This window comes from Spinacia oleracea, chromosome 1, assembly GCF_020520425.1.
Source record: "Spinacia oleracea cultivar Varoflay chromosome 1, BTI_SOV_V1, whole genome shotgun sequence".
NCBI lineage: Eukaryota > Viridiplantae > Streptophyta > Magnoliopsida > Caryophyllales > Amaranthaceae > Spinacia > Spinacia oleracea.
Window position 1 is genome coordinate 36194251 of NC_079487.1, and position 23647 is coordinate 36217897.

Below are 23647 nucleotides of genomic sequence, written 5' to 3' on the forward strand. Positions count from 1 at the left end.
CAAACAGTTTTCTACAAGATTCAAGGAGCTTAAGCATACGAGCATTATTTCAAAGTACGAGAAAATCAAAACTACATGCAATCCTAGAGTTATTTCATAAGCAAAACATGAAATACTTACATGGACAAGGCAAGAACAAGACCAAGGGGAGGAGCTAATCGACCTTTGAGAGAAAAGAAGCAAGACATCAAGAGAATGTGCCTCAAAAATGGCATGGCAAGGGGAGCTTTTATAGCTCAGCCCCGCGCCAGGCACCGTCCCAGCGCGCTGCGCTGCCCTGCTGCATGCGCGAATCTGCGCGCGCGCGGTCTCCCGTACTGATTGCACGTCCTTTGTTGCTACGGTCTTCCGCACCAAGCATCAAACGTCGCATCGAACCATCCATCGAAAATACGGGTATACGCCTGTATCTCCAAGTGCAAACAGATGAATATTTCAAGAATATAAAGTCCAAAAAATACAACGACTCAGGCGTACAACTCCCAACGGACCCAAGCTCCGGGAAAGTCAGTCGAAATTCAAAAATTTTAAGGGCCAGTAAAAAGCACTTATCCCCAGCAAAGCACATCCCAACAGATCAACTCCGGGTATTCAAATTGAAAAATTCAAGATTCAAATATTCAAAATTTTCGATGCCAAGCTCCGTCCTGGACTGAAGGCGGAAAAATACAAGTACAAATCAGAGTCATCACCAACCGCACTGAGGTAGACTCTATCCTTTTTCTAACGCCTGTTTTATGCAGGTACCGGCGTACAAAGAGTGGTTTCGATTGCAGCACATCTTGACCATTCTCCATCCCTTTCGAAATACTTTGACTTGCGCTTTCCTAACCGAACGCTCAGTCAAAGTGAGGGCTTCTGTAGACACCTAATTTGTGTCTCCCCTTTGGGATGATGACGATACCATTATCCTTGCTAGGTAATTGGAGTAACTCCAGGCGGAAATCCCAATTGCTAAGAACATCTCCAAAATCCAAGGTCCAAAATCCAATCCCCAAGGTCGTTCCCCTCCCGGAACTCGGTACAAAATACAACTTCCAAAATCTAATTTCAAAATCCAAGTACAATCTCAATTAGTAGACCATCCCATTGGTTTTACTAGGCCTTTTCCACTCAAAATCATATAAGGCAAGTCAAATTCGGGCGCCGACCCACAAAACCGAGCATGCCGGGCGCCGTCCCGTAAAACCGGAATTCAAAAACCCGAGAAAGGCTTGTTTTTAGACGCTAAAACATGCCTTAACCTCCAAGCAAATAAAAAACGCCAAACCTAGTACAATTCGTACAACAGGTACAACGCTACAAGACGAAACAAGGACGATTCCCCGTCCTTGCTTTGGCGGCATTCAAGCCACGTCAGCAGCGCACAGCGCTGGCCTGGCGCCAGGCGCTGGCTGTGCTGGCGTTTTGCACCATTCCCTCCTATAAATACCCCTCATTTCCATCAAAAAAAGAGGGGAGCACAACATATACAACGTCGTAATTTCGACATTACTCCTCACAATACAAACTCAAAAACTCAAAAACTCCTCAAAAACACATACAAAATTCCTAAATTCAAAAGCAATTGGGAGCTCGTGCCTAAACCTAAATGGGTAAATCTGAATCCCATTTCAATCAATCATGCTATTTTGATTTCAAATGATTAGCAAGTTGGTGTTTTTTGCCATAAAAAAACACCACTTGCAACAATCATACATGTTTTTCAAAAATACAAACCTTTTCAAAATACAAAATACAAACATTCAAGATTCAAGGATGTTCAAAGTTGCTTGCATTCATCTCTTTGAACTAGAATCACCTTCAAGTATGGAGTAATCAAAGATGACACCTTTTTAGCATTTAAAGGTTTAGTCTTTTGAGATTCAAGACTCCATTTTTCAATATACAAGTTCAAGTTTTCAAATTTCAAGATCCCACTATGTTTAGGGTTGCTCATAACTACCTCTCTAAACTAGGATCATTTCAAGTTCAAGTTTCAATAATTTCAAGTTCAAACATTTCAATTCTCAAGCTTTCAATTTCAAGTCTAATATGCAAATCTAGGACATTTGGGTTGAGCAACCTCTCCCAAGTTGAGATTTTTGGCTTTGAATTCGTGTCGGGCGCACTTATTTTTAGGGAGCCGCTTGGCGTTTGAATCTCATGTGCCCAAGTACAAGTTTCAATTATGCAATTTCAATATCGCAATTTCAATATCGCACTTTCAATCATGCCATTTCAATATCGCAATTTCAATACCGCACTTTCAATACCGCACTTTCAATTCCGCAATTTCAATTATGCACTTTCAATTCCGCAATTTCAATTCCACACTTTCAATTCCGCACCTTTACTTGCCTAGTCCATTTCTAGGCAATGTGGACCTACGCCCTAGTCCATTTCTAGGGGGTCTTGTATTTACTAATTCCACATTTTATTTAGTATTCTGATGTTGCTTTATTTGCTTTATTGCTTTCATCACCAACATTCTAAATACAACAAACTACAAAGGTTACATCACGCTTAACAAAGATAATTTCTTGGACAAACCGGCCTTAGGTTCCTTAAATTAATCTTTAAAGCAAAGTGACCACCATACAATTAGAAATTCTATTTGCTCTAAATTCAAACCCACATAGTCTAATCTAGGGTGTATTTTCGAAATAATGTTGTGCCAACGTACTTGAATATTTCTAAAGCTCGCCGAATAAGCATTTTCGTTCCCGAGCCCGGATCTCACCCATCCGTTTCACGGATTCAAGGCCTTATCCAAAAATAGAGTCATCTTGCGGTCTTCCAAAACGGGACCTAAAATAAAGTTTGGCGGCGACTCCTTCGAGGTGCAAAAACAATTCAACGGTTCTCCAAACGAACCGCCGCGTGCCAACCCCCCTTGTAGGAAACGGGGAAAAAAGCGAAAACCCCCCTACAAAAACTAATTTATTTTTATTTTTTAATAAAATAGTATTATTATACACTATATTGGCTACTGTAGCCCAATATAGTATATGGACTAATACTTCTAACTTCCTCACACTTCTGGGGAACGAGGATTTGGGAGGGTGTACAAGGGTTGGATCGATGACAAGGCTAATGTGTATTCTAAGAGTGGGGTTAAAATTGCGGTGGCGATTGAGAAGTTGAACTCTGAGAGTATGCAAGGTTTAAAAGAATGGCAGGTAATCAATTGATTTCATTCTGCATTTTATCGGTTTATGATATTTTCAAAGAATCGTATTAGTTTAGGAATTTATGAAAAAATCACATGTTTAATGGTGTTAATATTTTGTTGATGCTTAAGGTGTTTTTACTTTTAGCCTCTTTTGGTTGTATACATCAGTTGTTTGGGCTCCCAATTGAATACCAATTGGGCCACTAAGTACAAATCCCAATGGCTCAACACAACAACATCAAACCTGTTGTCCATTCAACATGGCTATTCAGCCACCACCAAGGCCCACGGCCCAACAGTAATGAATGACCTATGGGCACATTTATTGCACAAACACTATAAATAGGCCGCCAAGGCTCACACCTCAAGGTACGTCCAATTTGTCGCCTTAAGACTATTCTCTAGAGAACTTCTCTCTAGAATCCGAGCATCGTTCTTACTTAGGCATCGGAGGGGCTTTCCTCGGAAACACCCCCGAGGCTAGTAACTTTGTCATTATGCAGGTGAATTCGGAAACAACTTATTCAAGCTAGCAAGATCTTCAACACACTCGAAAGGGCCTTCAACGAAGCCCATTGTTTCCACCGTTACAACACCGGAACAATTTGGCGCCGTCTGTGGGGAAGAACACTTCAAAGCCTTGAAAACAAAAAACAATATTTTCCTTGAAAATGGTTAACGATAATGTCAACAACAATGATGACGGAATGATAGTATAATCAGATTCAGAATCTGATGCGGAGGGGCAACCTCAATCGCTGGCGAGATCAGAGCTACGACTGCCACGATGGCAAGACCTCCAATTCCATCCCGAGAAGAACTCAATGCGGCCATGACCATCATGCAAAACTTCCTCTTCAACGAAAAAGAGCAAGGACTGGCAAGGGACCGCATAGAGGAAAGGAGAACCAAGCGACGGCTGAACGACCCGCTCAGTGAAGAGGTTTCCAGACCCGAACGAGAGCTTCCTTCCATGACAGGAACTCCCCTAACGTCGAGGTGGATGGAAAGCACGTGGGATACCCAAAAGAGGGCACAACATCAACTAGATTAGTTTGCAAGGCCAGCACCTACTCCAACAGCTCTCCAAAGCGAATCGACCGCTCCCAACACTCGGATCCGAAGCTCGGTACTCAGTAGGTTGAGGCCCTCGGTCCACTCAAGGTTAAGGCCTTCGGTCCATTCGAGGATAAGGATAGGTGAATCTAGCAGATCCAGCGAGCGACCCGAGGTCAACAACCGATCGAGAAGAGCAGACAGGAGGCATGATCGAACCCCTAGCCCCCAACGTACACCCGAGCGTTCTAACAGAAGAACCCCGGCAAGCGAAGGCATCAGGGCTAGAGTCGGGAAAAGAATCATGACCCCAACGTCCTCCCCATTCTCTAACGAGCTGATCATGGAAGAAATTTCAAAGGTTAGGCTTCCAGCGCACCTGACGTACAACGGGACCACGGATCCGAGGGATCATGTCATCTCTTACGAGCAGCAAATGTTCTTGAGCCCCTACTCCGAAGCATGTTTGTGCAAGTACTTTCCAACCACGCTGACCGGAGTGGCGGGAGAATGGTTCAGATCGCTGCCGAAGGGATCGATCAGAAGATGGAAGAAATTGAAGAAGAGGTTCTGCACACAGTTCGTGAGCAACAATCGCCCTAAACGAACCACTCCAGAATTGACCTCCATCCAATAAGAAAGAGACGAAAGTCTAAGGGACTTCATGGCAACATTCATGAAGGAATCAACCAACATACCAAATCTGCAGCCAGACGTAGCCATCTTCGCTTTGAAGCACGCACTCCGGGAGGGGAAGTTCCGCGATAAACTATCCATGAAAAACCCCTCCAAAATAGCTGACGTGCTCCAAATGGCAGATCCGTTCATCAGAACCGAAGAGTTCAACAAAGCTGCTGCAAAGTTAAAAGGATCTTCGGATCCAAGAGACACAAAAACGAATCAGAGCAGGCCCGAGGGCAGCTCGAGAAAAGGGAAAGAGAAAGTGGGTACAAGAGATGCGAGCCCGAAGAAAGACGGGAGAAGGGGCGAACTTCAACCCAAATACACTAACTACACTCCACTCGCTCTACCCCGAAAGGAAATATTCAGCCTCCACAAGAATGACGAGAAATGGAAGCTACCAGGGAAGCTCAAATCCAACCCGCATCGGAGAAACAAGAACAAATGGTGCGAGTTCCATGATGACTTCGGTAATCAGACCGAGGAATGCAACTCGCTGAAAGATAACATTGAGGACCTCGTTCGCCGAGGCTACCTAAAGCAGTACTTGTTAGACCGAAGGAAGGAAAAGGAAAAATCCGCAGGTAGCAAACCGCAAGAATAGTCCCAGAAAAGGGTCTACGAGGCCACAGGGCAGAAGAAGAACGACATCCTGGTGGTGTTCGAAGGGCAGAGATCTGGCCATGCCAGCAAGAAACATCTGAGAGCTCTCTCCCACCGAGTGAACTACAGCGCCGTGGGAGATAGTCAACCCCATCCCCCGAACATGACCTTCACTGCCGATGACTGCCTCGAAGTCCAATACAAGCATGATGACCCCTTGGTAATTTCCATGGATCTCAACAACCATAACGTACACAGAGTATTAGTTGACGGAGGAAGCGCCGTTAACATCATCTTCAGAAACTGCTTCGAGCAGCTGATCCTCGAGGAATCAGAAGAATCACTGACAAAAGTAGCTACCCCCTGATCGGATTCAACGGATCCGCAACAATTCCCCGAGGGGAGATTACCCTACCAGTTACGGTTGGCGAGGGTCAGGCGGCGAAAACTCTCCGAGACGAATTCTTAGTGATGGATTGCGATTCGGTATACAATGTCATCATGGAGCGAACCATGATCCACAAGATGCAAGCAATCCCATCCACATACCATCAGCTCATGATATATGTCTCGGACGTAGGATTCGCCGAGCGAGTCAGAGGCGACCAAGAGGTCGCAAGAAGGACCTGCCACACCGCCACCCAAAAGCCAAGGCTAGGGGACGGTTCTGAAGATGAAGAAGGAAAAAAGGATCCCTCGAGAGAGGAGAGTGAGGCGAAGAGAAGAAGGGCAGGCACGAGCAGTCTGGTAAAACCCGCAGAGGTTGATGGTCGTCCCGAAACCCTCTCTTCCGAGCCAGATCAAGAAATGGAGGATATCTTCCTCGAAAACGACTCAGACAGGAGCGTCCGAATAGGAAAAGGCCTAAGCTCGGGGCTCCGAATCGATCTGATCCAACTGCTCAGGGATCACAAAGACATTTTTGCGTGGTCAGCAGCAGACAAGCCAGGGATAGATCCGAAGATGATTTGTCACAAACTGGATGTCAACGCTGAAGCCCGACCAATACAACAGAAAAAGAGGAACTACTCCTCGGAGAAAAACAAAGTCATCGCCGAAGAGGTGAGAAAGTTACAAGAGGCTGGATTCATCGAGCCATGGATGTATCCCAAGTGGTTGGCCAATGTGGTGATGGTCAAAAAAGAAAACGGCTCGTGGCGCATGTGCGTAGATTTCACGGATCTGAATCGAGCCTGCCCCAAGGACTGCTATCCCCTGCCAAGGATAGATCAATTGGTGGACTCCACAAGTGGCCACGCATTGCTCAACTTCATGCACGCCTTTTCAGGGTACCATCAAGTATTCATGCACCCCGATGACAGGGCAAAGACAACATTCATCACGAGTGCAGGAGAGTTCAACTACAAAATGATGCCCTTCGGCTTGAAAAATGCCGGCGCTACCTACCAAAGGCTAGTCGATCACGTCTTTGCCGATCAGAAGAGAAGGAACGTCGAGGTTTATGTGGACGATTCCATTGTAAAAAGCATCAAGGAGGAAGACCATGTTAAATACTTGGCCTAGACCTTCGGAAATCTGAGGAAATACAACATGAAGCTGAACCCGAAGAAGTGTGTCTTCGGGGTTAAGTCAGGGAAGTTCCTCGGATACATGGTGAGTGAAAGAGAAATTGACGCAAACCGGCAAAATTCCAAGTAGCGTTGGATTTACCCGAGCCGAGGACCAAGAGAGACGTGCAAAGGCTAACCGGCAGGTTAGCCGCACTGTCAAGATTCATATCAAAGGTCTCGGACAAGGGAGTTCCTTTCTTCAAAGCGCTAAAACCAAAAACCCTCCCCGGAGGAGAAGCAAAGCCCATCAAGAAGAAGAGTGTCCCGAGGAAGGTGGACCCCGAGCTGATATGGGAACAAGAGAAAAAAGAGGCGTTCCAACAGTTTAGAGCTCACCTATCCCAACTGCCGACATTGGACAGGCCAAAGGAGGGGGAAACCCTATACTTATACGTCGCAGTCAGTCCCGGGACCGTGAGCGCAGTACTTCTTCGGGGAGAAGAGAAAAAGAAACAACCAATCTACTTCACCAGCCGAACGCTAACAGGCGCCGAAAATCGATACCCACTCATTGAGAAGGTGGCATATGCAGTTGTGGTAGCTGCAAGAAAGCTGAGACCATACTTCGACTCTCATCAGATCGTAGTATTAACCGACCAACCGCTCGAAAAAGTACTTGACAAAATAGAGAGGTCGGGAAGATTGGCTGCGTGGGCATCGAGCTATCTGAGTTCGGCATCAAGTACCAGCCAAGGACAGCCATCAAGGCACAAGCACTTGCTGACTTCTTGGCCGAATGCTCATACCAAGAGGTATTGGATGATACAAAGAGCACTTGGGAGGTCTTCACTGACGGATCTTCCACAGTAAACGGCTCGGGAGCCGGAGTGGTACTGATCCCCCCAACAGGGAAAAGCATAGAGTATGCACTGAAGTTTGGCTTCAAAGCAACTAAAAACGAGGCCGAATATGAGGATGCAATCGCAGGGATAGAACTTTGCTTACCCTTGGAAGCCGAACATGTTTGCCTCAAAATTGATTCCCAGCTTGTAGCCAACCAAATTCGAGAGGAGTGTGAGGCCAAGTGGCCAAGTATGACAGATTATCTAGAAAAAATTAAATCCTTAACGTCAAAGTTAAGATCCTTCGAAGTCATCCTCATCCCCCGAGGTCAAAACACACAAGCAGATGCACTGGCAAAACTTGCAAGCTCAACGCTCATCGATCTAAACAGGTCGGTCCATGTGGAAGTACACCAAGAGAGAAACATTGATATGCCACCCCCTACAGTCTGCAGCCTGCGTCCCGGACCGAGCTGGATGGACGCGGTCATCGCATACAAGGAGAGGGGAGAACTTCCCGAAGGCAAGCTGCAAGCAAGAAAGTTGAGAAGGTTCAACCAATGGTTCATCATTGACGCCAATGGAGAACTCATGAGAAAGTCATTCTCAACACCACTGCTAAAATATGTCGGTCTAACCGACACTGACTATATCCTAAGGGAAATCCACCTAGGAATATGTGGAAATCACATCGGAGGCAGGGCATTGGCACACAAGGCTCTTCAAGCCGGATATTGGTGGCCCACCATGGTTTCCGAAGCAAAACAGATAACGAGGAAATGTGAGAAATGCCAGAAATTCGCACCGGTTATCCACCAACCAGCTCAAACCTTACAATCAACGCTCTACCCCTTACCATTCGCACAATGGGGGTTGGACATCATTGGTCCCTTCCCCTCGGCTGTAAACCAGAAGAGGTGGCCGATTGTAGCAGTTGACTATTTCAGTAAGTGGGTCGAAGCCGAAGTAGTTTCTTCCATCACCGAACCACAGGTCCGTAAATTCATCTGGCATAACATCATCACGAGGTTCGGCATACCAAGGCTGATGGTCTTCGACCATGGAAAACAGTTTGATAACACCCCACTGCAAAAATGGTGAAAGCAATTCGGTATCCACCTAGCTTACTCAACAGTTTTCCTCCCCCAAAGCAACGGACAAGCCGAGGCCGCGAACAAACTCATCCTCAACGCACTCAAGAAGAGAGTTGATGACGAGAAGAGCAAATGGCTAGAGGAGCTCCCTGGAACATTATGGTCCCTTCGGACCACCGAGAAGGAAGCCACTGGGCAAACACCCTTCCATCTGGTATACGGTTTCAAAGCTGTCATCTCTGTAAAAATCAGAACAGAAAGTTTGAGGATCCAGGCATACAACAAGTATGATGGAGTCCACGGGGAAAGCAACGACCAACTTCTGTCCGAAGCTCGGAACGCTGCCTACTTACAGAGGGTCAATAAGTTCCAACACTTGTCATCAATTCATGGATTCAAACCACCTCCTTTTCGAAAATAAAGGAGGGAACTTTTGGACTTCTAACATTGGAAACCCACCCATTTAATTCTAAATGGACTGGGTCTGGGGGGCATGTTGTTTGTTCTCCCAATTGAATACCAATTTGGCCACTAAGTCCAAAGCCCAATGGCTCAACACAACAACATCAAACCTGTTGTCCATTCAACATGGCTATTCAGCCACCACCAAGGCCACGGCCCAACAGTAATAAATGACCTATGGGCACATTTATTGCACAAACACTATAAATAGGCCGCCAAGGCTCACACCTCAAGGTACATCCAATTTATCCCCATAAGACTACTCTCTAGACAACTTCTCTCTAGAATCCGAGCATCGTTCTTACTTAGGCATCGAAGGGGATTTCCTCGGAAACACCCCCGAGGCTAGTAACTTTGTCTTTGTGCAGGTGAATTCGGACACAACTCATTCAAGCTAGAAAGATCTTCAACACACTCGAAAGGGCCTTCAACGAAGCCCATTGTTTCCACCGTTACAACACCGGAACATCAGTCATTAGGAGTTTTAGGTGCTTCCGTTGGGAATCAGCAAGCAGCCAAGCATTGTTGTTGAGGGCAGAGAGTAGGGCGTGGGATGGACGGCTAGGTTGTAAAAAAACTGAACTTGTTGGGAATTGAACCCAAGACCTTGGGTATTATACAACAAGGCCTTCACCACTATTCCAGCTTTTTTTTGTTTACGTTAAAGAAACTCATTATATTATATTCTGAACATTTGGAGGCCCTGTTCCGTCGCTCACCTCGCACACCCTCAAAAGCGGCCCTGCTAGGTTGTGATAATGCTTCAATGTTTTAATCTTTATATTTGATTCAAATCATTCAATAATTGTGTTTTAGCTAGCAATTGTTCAATTGTAAACGGTTTAAGAGGCATATGTTAAAAGTTGTAGTTAGGACTTCTATTCCAAATAGAACTTAGAAAGGTACCTCTTGGATAGTTGGTGGGTTAATGGAGAGGCAGTTAGTATTCTCCCACCCTCTTTTGTGACTTAGGGTCTTTAATCTTTATGCATGTTGTTGATGTGGCTTGTTTTCTCAAGTTGCATTTTTATAAATAACTTAGTTGCATTTCTTAATCTTGATGACTTTGATTCAATTTCATTGTCGTCAGTAGTTGAACAAAAGCTACGATCTTGGTATCACCATTTGGAAGGTGGGGACTGGGGAATACCGGAACCTCTGATCAAGGTTAATATTTGACAATTTCAAGATATTGAATTGCTAACGTGTTGCTGTTTAGTTACATATATGTCGTTAGTCATGTAAAATGATCATGAAAGTGACAATCCTTTACTACTAATAACTGTTCTTTTGAAATACTAAACAAACCAAGATGGTTGAGCTACTATGATATGCCAATTTTGCCCAATTTTCACGATGGAGTAGAAGAGATTCGGAAAGACTTTCTTATTTAAATCAACCATCATGTAACTGACCTGTCTCATGTAGTATTTCAACTGTTGCTGCTATGGTGCTACCTTTTGTCTGTCAATCTGGATTTAAACAATGGACTAGAGAATTTTACAATTATATATTTTTTCAACAAAGCTACCTTTTGTTGAATAGACATGATCAGCAGGACCATCATCGTAATGCATTTGTCTTTCTTCATAGTTGAATTATCTGACAGGAAAACCTCCCTATTGGGGCCGTGTCTTATTTGCTGCTTCTGCTTATAAATGCAGTCAGAGGTGAACTTCTTGGGAAGGTTGTCCCACCCCAACCTTGTTATGTTGTTGGGATATTGTTGCGAGGATAAGGAATTGCTTCTTGTGTATGAATACTTTCCGAAAGGAAGCTTAGAAAACCATCTATTCAGAAGTAAGTTTTTCAAGTGATTGATTGTCGACAATGTAGTACTTTAAAAAAAATGCTAAGCTCTCTTTTAATAATGTAGGAAATACCTCCATGGGACCACTCAGCTGGGATAGGCGGATGATCATAACTTAGGGAGTAGCTCGAGGCCTGGCTTTTCTGCATAATTCAGACAAGCAAGTGATATATAGGGATTTTAAGGCCTCAAATACGAAGTATGCTGTTTTCTTGATTTTAGTCTGGCTGCTGTGGTAACATGTTTAGATGTTCGGTAGTAATTACTAGCAAACGACCAGAAGCATGCAACTTATAGCTATAAGTCTATAACCTCATTGCTTAGGCCTTCTTTCATTAGAAAACATCTTATCTTAAATCTCCTCTACTAAGTGAAAATTTGAAAATATTTTGTTTTGAACTAAATGCCATGGATTTCTACAGACAAATGATGTGAACTATATTGTCCAGTTACGTTTTTCTCCAGGAAATTTCTTGTAAATTATAATGCTCTTTCATCTGTTCCCTTTTACCTTGAACACAGAATTATGATGCAAAGATATCAGATTTCGGTTTAGCTAAACTGGGACCATCTGGTGGAAACTCGCATGTGACAACCAGAGTCATGGGAACATTCGGGTATGCTGCTCCAGAGTATGTTGCAACAGGTAATGTTTCTACACATGACAAATGTTAGAAGCAATGAATCAATGAGAGTAAAGACTAAAGAGCGGCGTATTCTAAAACCTAGTTGTAAAAGTTGAGCTGAACAAAGCCTGATTGGTATCCAATGTTTTTCAGGTCACTTGTATGTGAATAGTGATGTATATAGATTCGGAGTTGTGCTGCTTGAAATGTTACCGGATGTCGAGCAGTTGATTTGAACCGACAGCAAAATCTTGTAGAATGGACGGGGCCTTATCTTTCAAACAAGAAAAAGCTGAGAATCTATCATGGATGCACGGCTTGAGGGTCAATATTCACTCAAGGCTGCGTTTGAGTTGGCACAACTCACTGTAAGATGTCTCCGGGTAGATCATAAAGACCGCCCCAACATGAAGGAGGCAGTACAAGTGCTACAAAAAGTTGAAGCCGTCAAGGTCAAGAAAGAAAACAGAGCACACAATGGAGCAGCTAACAGCAGAAACTCTGATAATCTAAGGACTAAGTCAGGTTTTGCTCCTTAATTTCCAAAGTACATGATGGTGATATCTTGTTTATGAGCGATTTGTTTTGCATGTTGAGCGAATTTTGTTAATGATGGTGTCAGATTATGTTGTAAATAGCTCGGTATAATGAAATTGTTCATTATTTATGCGATAAAGTGACAAATATGAGCTCAATTCTTGGTTATTCCCATTAATCTGGTCTACAAGATATAGTACAAGTATGAAGTATTCGTAGTATTCGTATGTTGCTACAATTCTAACTAGGATATTATTAACTCCTATTCCTAATTGATAGATTCTATCAATAAATCCTAACATTGATAGAATCCTAAGTCTCTTAGTATTCTATCTTAACATAAAGTCACTTGCCTTGCTTTATCTTCAAGCTTCATCTTAATTGATTGCTAGAAGTTTAGGTTATTTAATTTGGTTGTCTATCTAGTTGAGCTTAATTTTCTGTAAACGGTGGATTTTTCAGTTGGAGGGCATTATTTGATACTGTAACCTCTATGGTCATACCTATTGTAATTCATGTAAATGGGTTGATTAGCCGGGAGAAGAAAAAAAGTTTGAATTTTGTGCTTCTCTGTTTTCATAAAAATAGCATGACATAGAAGAAAGCAAGGGCAAGTGCCGCAACTTAAATGTTGATTACAATGATGGATGAAATTTAGATTCCAAAAGTGTTAAAACCTTAGGTTGTGTAACTAACTAACTAACTACTCCGTATGATTATTTGAGTTATACTGACGTGTCGTTTAGAAAGAGCACGACCAAATCAATAACGTAAATATTGGTGGTTGAGATTACATGCAATTAAAAGGCAGTACTCCGTATTTATGTAGGCAATCTCCTTAACAACAAAATGTAGTATTTATATGGAGTATGATATGAATAGAGCAGTAATGTGTGTAGTTGGCAGTGATAATGATCGGTTGTATTAGCATGATCACTATAACTAGCTGCTATATCATAGGAGGATCCATCATCCATGAAAATGTGACTAGGATAGCAACTGGGTGATGTGCATACTTCATCTTATTCCACGGAGCGAGGGTATATACCTCTAGTTGATGTTTCACCAAGTTCTAACTTCTAAGGCGACTGCGACTGCGACTAGGTCATGTGCAATAAAAGCAGCAGTGCCGGCTTACTCTGGAGTTTGGACATAGTTAGGTTGTTTACCCGATTCTACTCAAGTGGAGTTCGTTTGAATTTATGAAAACCCAATAATTAACAACCAAAATGAACCATATCAGTATTGGTTACTACAAGTGCATTGTTTGAGTTGATCAAACATGCTTATAGGCAGAGATGTTCATAACACTATTTCTTGGTTTATTCTTATCGACTTCACCAAGGCATCAGATCGACTGCTTATTCAGGTAATTATGTGTATTCATCTTAGGCTCAATCTATAGAATGTTTCAAGTATGGTGTTTGCATTTCGTGACAATATTCCCCTTATGGATCAAAGTCCATTTTCAAGCGCTTCGCCATTAACTCATCATTTTTTCGTCTACTACACTTCTCCTATATTATCCTTGCTATTTATTTCATATATATGTTTGAAATTATATATTCGAACCTTCTCGAACTGATCTTCACCCAAAATCGAAGCAACCTAAACCAAATATAACTGCAAAATTTAGCCCGAATAGATTCAATCTGATATGAAGAGCAATTCAATTTACTAATACTTTGAACTAAGTAACTGATTTTTTTAAACGTTGACATAGTTATTACTTGTAAAAATGTGAAAATCTAACCCTTATTTTTTACGGTAACTTTCAAACTATCCGAATATTATACTTTTAACCCTTAATTCTTTTGTAAGAAATATTAATACATGATAATAAATAGAGTGTATTTATGAATGAAAATTAAATATAATGCGAAATAACCTGATCAAAACTCGAAACCAAAAAAAAAAATTCATCTTACACGAGAGTACATGATCTGCTATGAGTTGAGCCGATATTGACTGAAGTCCATATCCAAACGAACAAAACCCAACCCGATCCAATCATTAAAAAGCCGAATTATACCCGAGCCCAAATGAACCTCAACCATATATGATTCCAACCCTAAGTAAAAATTAACGACCCAATTAATTAATCTGATCCAAACGGACCCGATTGCCAGATCTAAATTATGTAACCTCGAAAGACGCCGTTTTTTTGTTACTTAAATTAAATCAAAAGTTGAATACTATTATTAGGTTCGTGTACATAAACTAAACCACCAAAACTGGTTTTTACAGACTTGATGATTTTAGTTTCCAAGCTGGAGAAGGAGTCTGGAAATATAGTCCAAATTATTTGGGAGGTACAGGAAATCATGAAGTTGGCCGCAACATTCAATGTTTGCACTATTCTAAAGAGCAACGCGTTCCAAGCTGGAGAAGGAGTCTGGAAATATAGTCCAAATTATTTGGGAGGTATAGGAAATCTTGAAGTTGGCCGCAACATTCAATGTTTACACTATTCTAAAGAGCAACGCGCGGATGGTGCAGGGGCTTGCACGTAGATCTACGTGCACCTGCACCAAAACGCAAAAACATTAAAAGAAAAGGCAAAAACCAAAAAAACAAAAAAGAACATAAGAAACTAAACAGAAAGAACATAATAGAGTAAACGAAAAGAACATTAACTACAACCTGAAAAGAACACTAATGTTAAAAAACTAAAGAAAATATACAAAAATGAAAATAACATATTCTCTCTCCTGGTAAACTATAAAAAGAACAACTATTTTTCAAAAAGAATATCGTGTGAGAAAGTGCAACAGAAAAACAAAAAAAAATAAAAAAATAATCGATGATATTATTTAATATTAAAAACTGTAAAAAAGTTAAAAAGAACATAAAATAATTAAAAAAAAGAACAACAAATTTTTTACAAAACACATAACAAAATCAAAAGAAAAATAAAATAACAAAAACTCAAAATAAATAAAAAACGACAACAAAAAAAAGAAAGAAGAACAAAACACGTGAAAAAGAACAACATTTTCTTTTTCCTTATCAAACAAAAGAACAGAAAGAAAGGGATGAAAACAACAACAAATCTATGTTCTTTTAGTAGTTGTATTTGTTCTTTTCAAACCACTTAGTGTTCTAATTAAAAAGACGAAAACCACGACGATATTTTGATGCACTTAAAACTAGATCTATATTTTTATTTAAATGTATTTTTGTTCTTATCGCACGCATCAGATCTATGTTCTTTTATTAAGTGTTATTTGTTCTATATAAACGATTTTATGTTCTAATTAAAAAGACGAAACGACGATTTATTGATGCACTTAAAACTAAATCTATATTTTTTTTAAAGTATTTTTGTTCTTTACCACGAATCAGACTATGTTCTTTTTAAAGTGTTATTTGTTCTTTTCAAACCATTATATGTTCTTTTTTACAATCTATGTACGTTGATATAAAAGAACAAACTATGTTGATTTAAACGAACAAACTATGTTGATGACACAGTAAAAGTAAAGTTGTGAAAAAAAACATAACAATTTGAAAAGAACATTAGAGGAAAGAACAAGGAAATGTACCTTAAACACTTGATCAACATTTATCAAGAGCATCAATATCTTTTAATAAATCTTCAAAAACTGATCTCAATCCTCGAAAAAAATCACGTTCTCCAGAGATTCTCTTGCTTCGAAAACTAGCCAAATTGAACTAGTGTTTTTCTTAATTCACTCATTTTCAACAAACGAGAAACATCAGAAGGAATTTTAGAGAGAGAATGGAGAAAATATAATTTTTTACTCTTTCATTCACCATCTCACTCTTTCTCTCCCAAAACATCTCTCTTATGTTGAGAGAATTTAAATCCTCTCCTCTTTCTCTCTCTAAAATGTATTTCTAAAATGACTAATGGTTATGACTCATAAGTACAAGTATTATATATATAGTTGCTGAAAAATAGAAAATGAATCAATAGGAAGTAGAATCAAAGAATTGAAGAACAGAGAAGGAGAAAGGAAAAATTGTTAAAGAGTGCATAATGAGAACCGTGCACGTGTTTTTATTTTGTTCTTTAACAGAGTATTATAAGAAGAACAAATATAGAGACTAAAAGAACAAGTCAAGTACTTTGTCCCATAATAACATATGATTCGGAATCATCATTTTAATTATTCTGTTATGAATTATCATGCACATTATTCATAATATCTGAAAAAAATAGGTTAACATGTATAAAAACAAGAAAAAGAACACAATCAAAAGAACAAAGGATAAATAAAAAGTAACAAGAAAAATAACACAATAAAATAAAAAGAACAAGTTATGAAACGCAAATGAAATTGAAAATAATAAAAAAAGAAGAACACAATAAAATAAAAGAAAAAATTATGAAACACAAATGGTCTATTTTTCTACTATAATGAAACTTTTCTTTTAATACGAGCATAATGAAACTGTTCTTTTAATATGAGCATATGTTCTTTTAATACGTAAAACTGTTCTTTTATGGAAAAAAAATCGTAATTACATAATCAAAATCTTCAAAATCAACGATTTCAACGAAATCAACGTTTTATTACATAATTTGATTCATTACAATCATCAAATTCATCAAAACACGATTATTAAAAAATTAAAATCATCAAAATAGTCAATATCATCAAAAACACAATTATTACAAAATCAAAATCATCAAAACATACCATTTATTATTACAAAATTGAAAAATTACCTCCCAAAATCTGATTATCAGCTGCAGAATTCAGATTTGAAGAAAAGAAGAATCAATTTAATTTGATGTTGAAGCAGAAAAATCAACGAATTTTCGGAGATTTTCATTACTTTCTCTCTCTAAAACCCATTTAATAAAACCCAGTTCACACTTTCTCTCTCCTCTTCACAGTTTGAATTCAAAACATAAAACTTATAAGAATATATATCGCAAGAATAACAACAAATCAAATTAAAACGCGATAAACATAGCTGAAAAGAACAGACCCTTTAATATTCTTTTGTTCAGGGGAATTGTTCTTTTGTTCAAGGGCATTGTTCTTTTTTATGAGAATTTAACGAAAATGCGCGTTTTGTGTTTAATGTTGGTCGTTTTGATTCCGGTGCACCTAGAGCTACGTGCACACGCCTGCACCATCAAAATAATTGATGTTATTCTGCAGACCTAGACTGCTAGAGATCATGCATAAAAGTAATAAAGTCATCCTCAATTCAGATCCATACAAGGTAACAGGTGAAACGAGCACATGAAATTATTTGACCAACATGACTCCAATTACAAGCAAGGCTAAATGTAATGCAAAAACGGGAGATAGAAAATGTAATTACCGATCGATATCTATCGCGAAGTAGCGTTTGGATTGAAGATTCGACGGCGGCGGAAGGAAACAACTCTAGGTTCCCCAATTAAATATCCGAAATTAGGGTTTATGTTCTTCCCCAATTCAATACCTGAAATATTCTTCCCAAATTAAATCTCTGAAACTAGAGTTTATGTGAATGAATTAGTTTTCCCCAATTCAATCTCGCGGAACTTGAAGAATCAGTGAACAATAACAATGGAGGGAGATTGAAAATCAGAAGAAAACGAGGGAGATGAAAAACAAGGGAGGGAAAATCAGATTTAATGATTTATTCCTATTGTATTCTTGATGAGATACGTATTCCATACGTATTCCATTTTCCATCTAAGCAAAGCCAACTCACTATTTCAGTTGCTCAGCCATCATCCATTACCAAGTAAGAAATTAATTTTATTATATTTTTGGCTATATTGGCTACTGTAGCCCAATATGCTATATGGACTAATACTTCCTCCTAAAAAGCTCCCATGTAGCCTCTAAAATTAGAAACTCAAGCCCAAACCTCTTTTCCAATCCGCTAGTTACCAAACACAACAACTTCAACCCTATAATCTGAACCTCTCTTCACCAACCAGGCAACCGGGGTTGTTTGAATTTTTATCCTATCATTTCCTTTTATGAACTTTTGAACTCATGACTTTTCAGGACTTCATGGTCTTGGATGTGGATTTGTTTCACAACAACAGAAACTGGGCAAGTGAGTATTACATGCTCCATTACCAATCCTATTATTTGTTGCTTTACAGCTTCATCTCAATTGCATGTTGTTGTTGGATAGTTGGAAGAATGCCTGTATTAAAAATTGAAAAGATTTTCTTTGATCTACTATTATTATCTGTATAGGTTGATTCTAAATAAATGTTTATGTACGTATGTGGTTTAAAACACATAACTAATCTGTATATTGAGCTTACAACTTCTGATAATTGTTGCTTTTAGAACTTCTCATATAACCCATAACCAGGGGCATGGTCTGTGCGCAATAGTACATTAGTGCTAGAGTTCGATTTGTGGCCGAGCTCCCCCTCCTCCCATATACTTCGTAGTACTTATTTTCCGGGTCTGCTCATTCATTATATACCTCTGAACTCAAATATTCTACGTCTTCTGTTTCTAACTTGTCTGTCTTGTAGTTGAGATTTCAGATACTCTTGTCTTGGCCTGAATGCATGATTCTTTATTTTCTTCCTTTTTATAGTCTGTAGACTTTGTACTACTCAAGTAGTCATGATGTTTAACTTACAGGAAGATGGTGTTGATTTGGTAACCATTATAAAGGCAACAAGTCTTTATCGCCGTGGTAAACTCCACGACTATGTTTCTGACTATATGCTTCCCACAGACGCTGAATTCAACAAAACATCTGATTCATTCAGGTAAATAATCATATTCAGACATATATCATCTTAAATAAACAACAAGCTAGCAAACCGAATAAAAAATAGAAGGGAGAAAGGAGGAGTTGCAAGTCATTCTACAGTATCAATGCTCCATTAAACATCATATTATAGGTAGTGCAATATATATCTGCGGTTAAATTGACGTATATTTTGAAACGGAGGAAGAAATCAGGAACAGTATTACATAGTTTAGTGTAGAACTGTGTATCATGAATTGTTTTCAAAAAATCATTTTTTGCAGGTGGCTTAACATTGCTACTGGACCGGTAATGCTCTCTACTTTGGAGAATGGTAAAATAGTGCAAGGTCTTGAAGGAATTCCTAGTGAAGGCCCTGTTATATTTGTTGGCTATCATATGTTACTAGGTTTGGAGATTTATCCCCTAGTAGTTAAGTTTATGTTAGAGAGAAATATCCTCCAGAGAGGGCTTGCACATCCTATGTTATTTGCAAAAACGATGAAATGGATCTATCTATGTTTGATTCATATAGGATCATGGGTGCAGTTCCCGTCACAGCCAGTAACTTCTATAAGTTACTTTCTTCAGGTTCACACATTCTATTGTATCCAGGAGGGATGCGTGAAGCTCTTCATAAAAAGGTTCAGCATCTCATTTAAATTTGCACCTTTCTCATGTTTAGAACTTTTTGAAGGTAGTATTCTTAAATTTTCATGTGGAGACTTGTGATCTTGTTGTTGCAAACTTCATAAAAAGGTTCAGCATCTCAGTTGTTTTGGCCCGAAAGTTCCAAGTTTGTGAGAATGGCTGCTAGATTTGGTGCAAAAATTATACCTTTTGGTGTTGTTGGAGAAGATGACATATGCGAGGTTAGTTTGTGCTCCTTTGTAATACTCTATGATTAATAATTATGATTGTCCATTGTATGCTACAAGTCTACAACAATAAGCTGAGACAAACTCATCTAAAGTTTCATTCATATACTCTTTGCATATGATGCAATACTTTGGCATACTGAGTTATGCGATTTCTCAACAACCTCTTCCCTGTAGATGTTTCTGTAATCATTATGAATAAGTTTTTTCCTTTAGGTCCAGTTCAATATTTAAGATAGGTGCATTTTTCCAGCCTCTTCTTGACTCTGATGATCAGATGAAGATTCCTTACCTCAAGGAAAGCATAGAGAGAGGGACTAGTCAAATTCAATTAAGGTAATCCTCGTACTGAAACCTGATTTGGCAAGAATTGGTTTGGCTAATAGCTATATTTATATGCCTTGAAAGAAAGGCTTGCAACATGAAAGCATATGCATGCCTTACCCAATCTGCACATCTACGAGCTAACCTTTGTGAAATGTAATGATAGGACTGACTTGAAAGGGGAAGTTTGCGTATTTTCCAGGACTTTTACCAAAACTTCCTGGTCGTTTCTATTACCTGTATGGTAAACCAATTGACACAGCAGGTATCTTCCTGATTTTCTTCGTGAAGCTTTTTTATGTTCACCTTATTATCACTTATTTTAGGAAGAATAAGTTGAGGAAAAAAGGGCTACCTAAGTACAATTTATAACTAAAATTAGTTGTGATAAGTTGAGATAAGTTGAGTAGAACGCACTCTTTATCTCAAGTTCAGTGCAGTGGTCTTTTTCCAAGTTTTTGAAATTGTCAACACAAGTGGAAGTGTCATTATTAATGTGCTATTATCTTCCTGGCTTCTCTATTCATGCATTTATCAGTCATCAAAGCTTTGATAATATAATAAGATTCTGATGTGTACCATAGGAATGAAGCAGGAGTTGAGAGACAGAGAGAAAGCTCATCAAGTTTATTTTCAAGTGAAGTCAGAGGTTCAGAGGTTCAGAGGTTCAGAGTTCAATTTCATTTTTAAAGGAGAAAAGGGAAAAGGATCCATACCGGAGTCTTGCTGCTCGAACATTATATCAAGCCACGCATGGTTCTGAAGCTGATGTTCCCACGTTTGACCTATAGTTATTATTTACATACAATATGGGAGTTTACCCAATTACAGAAATTCATCCGGTATTCATTACAGAATTGTGTATATTCGTTGTTGACAATACAGATAATGGTAGACCTCTCATATATATTCATTCACATATTATACCATATGGTCTTATTGCTTATTCACATAAAAAAAATTTCTAGCACTTTTCGCCACCATATTAGTTGGGCGTCCCTCAAAAATCAACACTGAGTCCTGCAACCTTTCAAGCTTTACCCTGCAAACATCAACAACTGAATTTGTATCTAGAGTTACAAGTAGATACATTGGTGATATCAGTCACCGCATTGCTACAATCAGTGACAATAATACAATGGTCCCAATTCTTTCCTTCTTTAATACCCACCCGCTCGGCCATATACGCATCATGAGCGTAGCAGGCTGCAGCTTGCCCTTCCAACCGCTCACCTGAATGATTTCTAGCTACAACAGCCAATCCGGAGTTTGAAGAAGAAGAAACAAAAGCGATGTCCGAGTTGATCTTAATGAAGCCAACTTTTCATCGCAAACATTTTCTAAGGCAAAGAAAGGGAAGGGAAAAGAAAGGAAAGGGAGTGTAAGAGAAGAAAATGTAAACGGCAGCTTTTAATTTTCTCTTTCCTTTCAAATTCCTCCAATTTTGGGAGGAAGGAAACTGAAATTTTTATAAAGGATTTTTCCTCTCATTTCCTTTCTTTTCCCATCAAATCCTATGCCATGCATTTATCTAACCAAACATGGGAACATAATTAAAATTATTTCCTTTCCTTTCTTTACTCCCAAATCCCCTCAACTAAACAAAGCCTAAACCCCAACTTAGCAATTGTGTGTTTGCCCTCCCTACAAATAAATTTTCAATTTTAATTTCCATCATGGTATCTATCGACATTACACCACGGGGACATAAAATAACTCCACACAACACTTTATCCCCGTGTACACAATAATTTTGTTTTTCAATTTTCTTTGTAACAAAGCTACCATACTTGGTTAAAGTACTCAGGTTGAACATTATATCACTCGTAAAGTTAGATCACGTAGAATTGTATGGAGTAACTGAAAATCACAAGGATATTCGGAAAACTTCAACGTTATACCAAAATCACTACATATTTACCTTATGCGATCCCTACTTTATACAAGTACTAATCAAATATACGACATTTTACTTTAGAATCGCCGGTCCACCGTACATAATTATCTCGTTATATAAATCAACTCTTAAATAATTTGTGTTCAAAATGCCCTTAAATTTTTTGTACTTTTTAATTTTTTTTTTTCCAATGTTAATATACTATGTTGGATATACTACATAAGTGGATGAAGCTTCACCAGCAAGGCAAGCTTACAATAGCAAGGGTGGTCTTGGCCACACATGATTCCATCCCTTATAACTGTTTTCTGTTATTCTGTCAGCTTATGACAGCTAGTTTGTCTGCTTATGACACCTAGGATGATTATGATTGGTTTCTAGTTTTTATCCTGCATGCTGATTGGTTATGACAATATTGCAGTAGGGTAGTTTATATTGCTTGCCCCTTTTCTTTTGTAAGAGTAGTTGAGCATATTACCTAAGCTGTATCAGCAAACTCTCTCTCTCTCTATCTCTAAATATAAGCTTTTATGCAGCTCCTTCAATGGCTGCTTGGGCACCAAATATTATGTGTCCAGTTATCTGTCATTAGCTTGATTTCAACATGGTATCAGAGCAGATGCTAAAGATCCAGAATCAGTAATCCTAGTTCATTCCAGAATTCCAGTTAATTCCTTCAAAATCCGAATTTCATCCTGCAATTTGAGGTCTGTTGTTCCTCTTTCTAAAATTTGTAGAAATTCTTTGATTGAGTTTTCTGTCATAGATTCGTTGTTGCTTTTCCACCTACAAATTTGTTGAATAGTTTTGAGATTATCATTTTTTTTTCTCACAAAATCAGTAATACTTCCTTCTTAGTTTTTCTTTAAAATGGCACAACAAACTACTCCTCTTCCTCCCAATCAAGATCCTTCTAGTCCTTTCTACTTACATCCTATAGACAATACCGCAAATCAATTGGTTTCAGTAAAATTTAAAGGAGAAGGAGAAGCATATGGAGACTGGAGAAGAAGTATGATGATCTCCATGTCATCTAAGAATAAGTTAGGGTTTGTAAATGGAACATAACCAAACCAGATGTTACTGATTCTACATATCAAGCTTGGATGAGATGTAATGACATTATGATATCCTGGTTATTGTTTAACCTATAATCAAACATTGCAAAAAGTGTAATGTATTTTAACACAGCCAGAGAGATATGGCTAGATCTTGAAGAGAGATTTGGATTTGTTAATGGACCTCAATTGTTTGCATTGGAACAACAAGCTTCAGATATTACGCATGGAACACAAAGTATATCGGATTTCTTTACTGAAATAAAATCTGTTTGGGATAAACTGAGTGCTGCAAATCCATTGCCTTGTTGTACTTGTAATCTACGCACATGCAATTTGACACAAAAGATCTCTAAGATGCAACGACTTATGCAATTTCTCATGAAATTGACTGAGCATCTAGCCACTGCAAGAAGTA

At 39.1% G+C, this 23647-nt stretch overlaps 1 protein-coding gene and 1 pseudogene across 1 annotated transcript; both read left to right on the plus strand.

Moving 5' to 3' along the window:
• Positions 1-3008: 3008 nt before the first annotated feature.
• On the plus strand, positions 3009-12563 carry LOC110800133 (probable serine/threonine-protein kinase PIX13; annotated as a pseudogene).
• Positions 12564-13225: 662 nt separating this feature from the next.
• On the plus strand, positions 13226-21203 carry LOC110800132 (phytyl ester synthase 2, chloroplastic-like). The gene is given in 11 exon segments (XM_056834660.1): positions 13226-13745; positions 14624-18412; positions 18961-19091; positions 19357-19568; positions 19571-19711; positions 19826-19944; positions 20204-20286; positions 20441-20461; positions 20463-20539; positions 20859-20932; positions 20934-21203. Coding segments are annotated over 10 exon segments (1026 nt in total). The 5' UTR covers positions 13226-13745; positions 14624-18376; the 3' UTR covers positions 21066-21203.
• The last annotated feature ends 2444 nt before the right edge of the window (positions 21204-23647 follow it).